This window comes from Quercus suber, unplaced genomic scaffold (assembly GCF_002906115.3).
Source record: "Quercus suber isolate HL8 unplaced genomic scaffold, Cork oak 2.0 scaffold_233, whole genome shotgun sequence".
Classification (NCBI taxonomy): Eukaryota; Viridiplantae; Streptophyta; class Magnoliopsida; order Fagales; family Fagaceae; genus Quercus; species Quercus suber.
In genome coordinates, this window is record NW_027069690.1 from 247,264 (window position 1) to 255,001 (window position 7,738).

Below are 7,738 nucleotides of genomic sequence, written 5' to 3' on the forward strand. Positions count from 1 at the left end.
ATCTAAATCCATTGGACCTGCTTCGTGATAATGCAACTATGAAGGATGTATAAAAATATGCACAAACTCATCTCTCTATAAAAAGATATTGGAGAGAATTTCTTTTATCAGCCATGGAACTTCAGAGGTTTTTTCTTCACACAAATGCCCATCATGTTAAAAAATGACCAATCGTAAAACTACAAAATGAGTACAACTCTAAGGGGTTTATTTTTTTTATTTTTTAATTTTAAATTTTTTAAGCTACGAAAATTTCAATCACCAATGGAGATTGAAGATTCAAAAGTGTGAATGGATCTTTTGGATAAACATTGCCACCAACGTTCATCTTTCTATGTAAAATATATATACCGCTAAGTTTTGTTAATGAAATTTTTTGGTTAATAATATGAATTTAGACTTAACTGAACCTTTTAAACATAAATAAACTCATGATTAATAATATATTCATTCTCGTGCGGTAGCACGGGACTACATACTAGTACTAGGTAACAAAGAGCGGCACAAGGATTTATTTCACTAAACAATAATGTCATCTCCAAAGCTTTTAATTATCTTCTAGTTTTTGGATTCTTTTGCAAAAAATAATATGTAGTCAAAGATTCTTAAAAAAAAAAACAAATGTAGTCAAAAAGAATCTGCAAAGCATGCCCCAGCTGGTAGGGAGAGAAAGGCCAGCTAGTTAAAGAACCAAAGTGTTCCTCAAAAAAAAAAAAAAAGGGGTAAAAGAACCAAAGTTGCCATTTTTAATTTTTATTTAAAGAATCAACTAAAGTTTCCCTCCAAAAAAGAAAAAAAAAGTTTCCATTCGGCAAAAAATCAATAATTCCAAGATGGAATATAATATTGACTTTTGCAGACTGTTAATTAGAAAAGAAAAAAAGAGAGAAAAATCACAAGAAAGTTTCTTTCTTAGTTTGTTTTGTGTTAAAATTCCAAGAACCCTATTAACACCCAGAATATAAAGTTGCCTTAGACAATAAGCACTTACATGCAAATAACAAAACAAACAGACAAATTGGTTCAGAAATGATCACAATTGCTTGCCAATTTGGACAAACACATTCACGCTGGGTTTGGATAGTAGCAAACCGTGCCTCTGCGTTTTTTTGGCTGAGTCTCATGCACTGTTCACGAGATTTGCAAGTATAAAAAAGCGCAAATCTAACTTTAAAACTGGGTCTCACAGCACTATTCACTGGCTTTTGAGTAGAATTGTGATGTGCCTTTGTGTTAGAACCCCTTTCCCTCTCCCTTATGTGTGCGCGTGTGTGTGTTTGTTTCTAAAAAAAAAAGAATGGGTAATTATCCCACATTACTTAAAAGAGTGTGTTGTGTGTAATATAACTTGCCACACCCTTTCTTAAAAGTTACCATGGCTTTTGAGTGGGGTTATGATATGTCTTTATGTTAAAACCCCTTTCCCTCTCCCTTATGTGTATGCGTGTATGAGTTTGTTTCTTAAAAAAAAAAAAAAAAAAAGTAGTATCCACTGTTAAGTCAGTTTGGAGAAAATACATGTTGTGATACTCAAAAGAATGCAACTCCTGTAACAATAAATATGGGTAATCAAAACTTCACCTAGGTGTTTTTCTAATATCAAAAAGGCTGTTTACAAAGTAACATTGGAGATTTGAATGGAGATGATAGCTCAATTTGAAAATTACTGCCAACTGTCATGTATGTGGGAAGAGCTCATTCAAACTTAACAGTGATTAATGGGAGATTGAGCTAAGTATGGATGGAAATCCTGTTTTAAGACCAAAGGTTGATTAGTATCCCTCCTAGTGGCAGCATCTAATTAGCTTCAGCCTTCAGTTAAGAGCATTACAACAAGATTTTGTAGTCTAACTTAAAGTGAAATGGTTTCTTTTCCTTATTATAGAGGAGAATTATTATTTAGAGTTCCTTGTATATTCATCTGCACTTTGCTGTACATAGAAAGATCGAGCTTTGGAGATGTCTTTAAGGCAATTTCAGTTTGCTTTCAATTAATTGTGTCTGCAAAATTGCTTTGGAATTGAGTGGTCTCATCAACTAGGAATGGAGATAACAAGTGAATAGTCTTCTGTGTGCAGCAATTCTTATGACGAACCGTCAAAAAACCATTAGAGAATAGTCTTCTGTGTGCATTATACTTTTTTTTCTTTGGGTCATGCATACGCAGCAGTTTCCCCTTTTCTTCTTGTCCTTATTTATTTATTTGAAATTTTGTCTGTCAATCCTTGGGTACCTACTGTACATTTTAAGTTACATTGCCTAAATAATAGTTTAGTCAGGTGATTTGAACTGAATGATGAGAATAAGTTTCTTTTTAATTTCTTAATATTGCGATGGTCTATTATGTGCATCAAACTTCTTTAATTTCACTTGCATACCTGGAATACCAAAAACTTGGGTCATGGGATGGGATTTATAAGATACTGAGGGAAAGAATCTGTGGAGTGGCTAGATTTGTTTTTCTATTATGTTTCATACCCTAGAAGGGTTTTTTTCTAATGGAAATGGGCAAGATGGGTTACGGAAGTCTAACAGAGATGATCTTAGTTGGGTAAAGTGACACTTTTTAAACCAAGGGTAAGCTACTTTAAAACGGGCTACACCACAAGTGGGTAAAGTGCAATTAACCTAATTTTAAATTATGAGTGATTTTTTTTCTTTCAACAAAATAAATTGAACATATATGATGAAAGATCAATTATATTATGCTTCAGGGTTTAATATTGGTAATCATTTTTTTGGTTGGAGTTTGAGAAGTTATAGCATATTCTTCATTTTCCTCCCCTCAAAGTGGATTGCAACAAAAAAAAAAAGGATAAAAAGAATTCACTTTACTATCTGATTCAGTTTTAAGGGTTTTATAATGCTTTTGCAACTACATATCGAACTTAATTTTTGTGTTAATTGTTCACCATCTGCATAGCTTTATCAAATACACCAGAAGACCACTGTTTCATTGTAAGCTTCTAACTGTTTTGAACAGAACAATTCTTCAGATCAATATGTAAACATTTCTACTGGTGTCAGACAAACACAAAGGGTTCTGATATGGATTCTTTTGACGATATTCTTGGTGAACCAGCCGCCAACCGTGGTAAGTGATTATTTTGAAACTACTCAAAGTTGTTGTGTTTCATCTCTGTATTTGAATCAAGAATTGGTGGTTTAATATTAAGTTCTTGAATTTTGAGCAGCTCAGGCTGGTGCTAAGTTTCGACCAAAAGCTAAACCACGGCCTAGAAAAGAAACACCTGCCGTGGTTCATCCAACAATCAGTAGCAATACAAAGGAAGACACTGCTATACTGCCCATTACCGATGTGGGCACATTGGAATCCATTCGACCTGCTGATGTGGATAATAAATTGAATAATGAATTTGGTTCATCTATAGCTAATTCAGCAGAAAATTTCACAAAGAACAATGAGGGTTCATTTTCAGGAGTTCCAAACTTAGATGATACCACAAAATTGATATTAGTGAACCCTTCATCACAAGTTGTTGCAACCAGTGAGGATGTGGTCTCCATTGATGCGCTACCTAAGGGGGTTGCAGTGACTGATATCAATGGTGACTGGCACTTTAGCTTTAGGCAATCGGAAACTGAGGTAAAGATATATTTTTCTTTTAAATTGTATTTGCCATTGCTGCTAGTTGAATTGTAAGCTTTACTACTACGAAACTTTTGGTTTTAGGCAGACTTTGTGGGGTTGNCCCCCCCCCCCCCCCCCCCCCCCCCCCCCCCCCCAAAAAAAAAAGAAAAAAGCTACCCCTCAGCACCAAACCTTTCCAATGCTATCTATATAAGGCTTTACATATTCCTTGGTGGACAAGAGTATTATTCCTGTACAAGGAATAAATTTTTCTCCCACACCAAGAAAACTTAAATAAGTAATTAAGTCAAAACCAGGTCCAAAATATTTTCCTCATGGGCTAGACTTAACAGTATCTATTTTGACCAAAAAAAAAGTCATCGTATCAGAAATTATGTTTGTTGGCATTGAAAGTTGAATGTGGCATTTGGTAATAATTATGTTTTACTATTCCTGGAGTCACTTGCTGTCCATTGATTTATTTTTTGTCACAATTCTTTTCTGTGCAGTTCTTCTAATTCATTTCATGAGGAAGACCCTTATAATGGAGAAGAGGCCTTTGCTTCAGAACAAGGCAGAGGTTCTGATGATGATGAACCAAATTATGAGGTTCCAATAAGTGACCGTCTGATTAATTACCAATCATACATGGACAAAACACCCAGAACAAGATGGTCAAAACAAGACACAGAATTGTTCTATGAGGTATATAACGTCACATTAATTTTCTTGATACCACTTTCCATTGATAACCATTGATCATATGTGATAATGAGATATCACTGTTTTAGGTTTTTTGTCATTGTGAGTGAATAACTAGTCTGTTTCAATGAATGGGACTGCCAAACTGAAATTAATTTGGTTCAGAACTTTTGCTTATAAATTAGTTGGGTAGGTGCAACAAGTAGCATTCACAAATCCAAATGAATTGGCTAAATTGTTATCACTTTAGTGAAATTTCTGAACACGTGCTCTCCAGTGATTAAAAGCCATAATGGAGGAGGATGGAGTTATGTTCAACATGGCATAGGGTATTGTTTAGGATTAGTTAGGTTTGAGATCTTCTAAGTGGCTCTTTAGTCTATGGAGAATCTTGAAGATTTACCAAATTAACAGCTTCATCATTATCAAGCAAGTATTCATTTGTGTTGGTGAATTCTGGAAAGTTGTCAAATGGATAGAACTTGTCAAGCAAGCAGTTGTCACTGGGCCTTCAATATTGCTATGTGTGGGTTTGTTGGGAGATGACAGTCTAGATTTGGTAATTTCTGAAAAGATGTGCAAGTGTTTTACATTGTTGCATATTGCTCTGTATTGCTTATGCCTCTATGGTGACGTTAGAATAAGGTTTCTTAGGACTTTTTTATTATCTCTGTGATATTTAGTCTTTCTTTCTTTTTTCTTTTTTGAGAGAGAGAGACTGGTAAGTTACTCCATCTCGATAGATCACATCCCTTGAAAACTGATTGTTATCACATACATCCATGAGTTCCATTATTGAGCTCATTCTCTCATGGAGCTAGCTTACTGAACCATTGCCAGCACTGTGGTTTCCAGAAATCAATGATACTTGAGAGATAGGAATTTATTGACCATGATATAGCGGATGAATTTTTCTTACTCTGTACAAATTTGGCTTCATTAACATAGAATATCAAAAAGAACTTAGTTGAGGAAGGAATGGGATTGAGATTATTTGTTTATCTGTATTAATTTTTGGCACTCTTTTACTATAATTCTTGACTAGTCCTTGTAAGCTGACTCCTAAGCTTTACTATAATTCCTATATACACTGAACAGTATTGTTGCAATCCCAAGGCCAGCATTAGCAGGAGCCACATTGCATTATGTCCCTGAAGGCTACCTTGAACTGTTTCTTGTTTAGCCATAGATTATCAATCTTGAGGAGCATTCTGTTTACCAAGAAACCTTAAATAGTTTCAGCTATGGTGTAAAAATCACGTCCTCTAAATGCTGCATTTAAGAATATCTTTTGATATTTGTGTTCACTATTAGTTGAAGTCCCAAACTAACCCTATAATTGCACTTACATTAGAATTAACTGGGTGCCAGGAACCTCATTATGTCATATAACATGACCAACATTTCCTTCCTCTCTCTCTCTTTTCATGATTTAAGTGCATCTTATTTTCTTTTAGTCCTTTCTTCAGTGGGTCTTACTGGTTAAATTGATTTTTGGTTCTCTTGATCTGTCGTTTTGACCTTTCATTTGGCAGTTTAAATAATTTTTATACCAAGTAGAAGCAGCTGCACATGGAATTTTCTGCATGTAGCCATGTACTGCAGTGTAAACACCTTCAATGTTGTATTGAGGATGAACTTTTTGTAAGAAAAAAACAAACGCAAGTTGAAAAGCTTAAAATTTGAGTAATGTCAGAGAGTCGTTGGGATGGGACAGTAAGGTGTATGTAATTTTATCAACTCTGTTTGGGACAATTTAAGTAAATTCCAGCCCCAGTCTTTTGATAGTTATATAACAGTTTAAGTAATCTCTGTTTTAATATATGCTATAGGCTGTACGTCAGTTTGGGACAGATTTTTCTATGATACAACAACTTTTTCCTGGCCGAACATGTCATCAAGTAAAGTTGAAATTTAAGAAGGAAGAGCGTCAATATCCATTTCGGCTTTCGGAAGCCTTGGCCAGTCGTTCTAAAGGTGAAGTCCTTCATTTCTTTTTATTCTCTCTCTCTCTCTCACACACACACACATTAATTTTTACTAACAGATAATTGAAGACTTTGTAATAGTCTTAGCATGATTGGAGTTGGTTATTTCATGCTGTCTTATATATGACCATGCGGAGAACTCAGCTTATCAATTTTCATTTTAAACTCAAGAGGGAGATATTTATGGTTTTTATTAGAAACTTCACCAAGCAAATTAGCTTGAATTCCTTGGTTGTAAACATGTGATAACAGTGTAATTTTTCTGTTGCAGATCATTCCCATTTTCAATTGGTGATTGAGCGGCTACAACAAGCTTCTCAGGCTGAGGAGCACTCTAACAGAGAGGACTCCGTTGGCTTGACAGGGGAGGAGGGGGTGGAGGGATTGGAAACTGAAACTAATGTAAGCATTTTGGTAATCTTTTCTTCCATCTTCTGCTAAGATACAAATGCTCTTTGTGACAGACCTGGTGCTAGTGCACTGTTTAGATATCTGAAGTTTAAATATGAAATGATCATACTTATTTGCTAGTTCTGGTTATGGTTAATGCTTTTATAGCAAAGTGTCATCGTTCTTTGGTTATGCCATGCCTGCAACTCCTGATGCTACTCGGTACCCTTATGTACAATAATGATATACTTTGATGTGTCTGCAGGAGGCAGCAAAACCTGAGGAGGATGAGGAAGTAGTTATTAAAGATCAGGAAGCAGATTTTGCAGAAGTTCATAGTCCTGTGAAGTCTTATGCAAGCGATGATGGCCCTGATGACTGGATATAATTGATTATAATTCATAAAAGATATATTGGCTTTATTGAAAGGGATAGGAAATGCTAAAATGTTTCTATTGCTTATCGCAATGTGATTGGCCTATTATCTGCTTGTTCTTGTGCAGGCTCATTTTTGATCTCGTTACATTTTGTTTTTTCAAAAAAAAAAAGAAAGGAAAAGAAAAAGAAATAGAGAAAAATATATGTACTAGAATATAAGATGTAATTCTTGTGCTCATTAAATAGAATTCTGATTTATTTATGTCGAAGAATATATTCTAATACAATTATCATCGGCAGCATTTCAGTATCTATTTGCAATTTGTATGTAAGGTTGTTAGTTATTAGATTTATCCAATAATTTAAAGATGTTGGTGTTGACTGCACATAATTATGGATAATTGATTAGTGCTGACATTGTTGGCAGTTTAAATTTATTTATTTCATTCCTTTTCATAATGTCATATTGATAGTTAATTTGGTACTAAATTATGTATAAATAATGTTTGGATTCGAGTCTTGTGAAAATGAAATAAAAAAGGTGGGGGGGGGGGGGGGGAAGATTTTTGTGCCTTCAATCAAAGAAGAATTCACCAGGAAAAAGCCAGAAAGTCACATAGTATCTTTCAATTGAGGGTTTGTTTTAACACTGTCCCTTATCATTATTTGACCAGAAACTCCTCGTCAA

At 34.7% G+C, this 7,738-nt stretch overlaps 2 protein-coding genes across 2 annotated transcripts; both read left to right on the plus strand.

Moving 5' to 3' along the window:
• Nucleotides 1-2,987: 2,987 nt before the first annotated feature.
• Nucleotides 2,988-3,858, plus strand: LOC136061563 (uncharacterized). The gene is made up of 4 exons (XM_065780364.1): nt 2,988-3,094; nt 3,195-3,607; nt 3,695-3,708; nt 3,834-3,858. The coding sequence occupies exons 1-4, from the start codon at nt 3,049-3,051 to the stop codon at nt 3,856-3,858; spliced, it is 498 nt and encodes a 165-aa protein (XP_065636436.1). The 5' UTR covers nt 2,988-3,048.
• A 219-nt stretch (nt 3,859-4,077) lies between these two features.
• Nucleotides 4,078-7,496, plus strand: LOC112020745 (transcription factor TFIIIB component B''). The gene is made up of 4 exons (XM_065780339.1): nt 4,078-4,297; nt 6,127-6,271; nt 6,554-6,684; nt 6,938-7,496. Exons 1-4 carry the CDS (start codon nt 4,241-4,243, stop codon nt 7,058-7,060), a joined length of 456 nt encoding a protein of 151 aa, XP_065636411.1. The 5' UTR covers nt 4,078-4,240; the 3' UTR covers nt 7,061-7,496.
• Nucleotides 7,497-7,738: the final 242 nt, after the last annotated feature.

Bases quoted from the DNA above. Each gene is read 5' to 3' on its own strand.
- LOC136061563 (XM_065780364.1), top strand. From the start codon at position 3,049: ATGGATTCTTTTGACGATATTCTTGGTGAACCAGCCGCCAACCGTG. The intron at 3,095-3,194 runs GTAAGTGATTAT...AATTTTGAGCAG, and splicing joins TGAACCAGCCGCCAACCGTG to CTCAGGCTGGTGCTAAGTTT.
- LOC112020745 (XM_065780339.1), top strand. From the start codon at position 4,241: ATGGACAAAACACCCAGAACAAGATGGTCAAAACAAGACACAGAATTG. The intron at 4,298-6,126 runs GTATATAACGTC...TATATGCTATAG, and splicing joins ACACAGAATTGTTCTATGAG to GCTGTACGTCAGTTTGGGAC. The intron at 6,685-6,937 runs GTAAGCATTTTG...ATGTGTCTGCAG, and splicing joins GATTGGAAACTGAAACTAAT to GAGGCAGCAAAACCTGAGGA.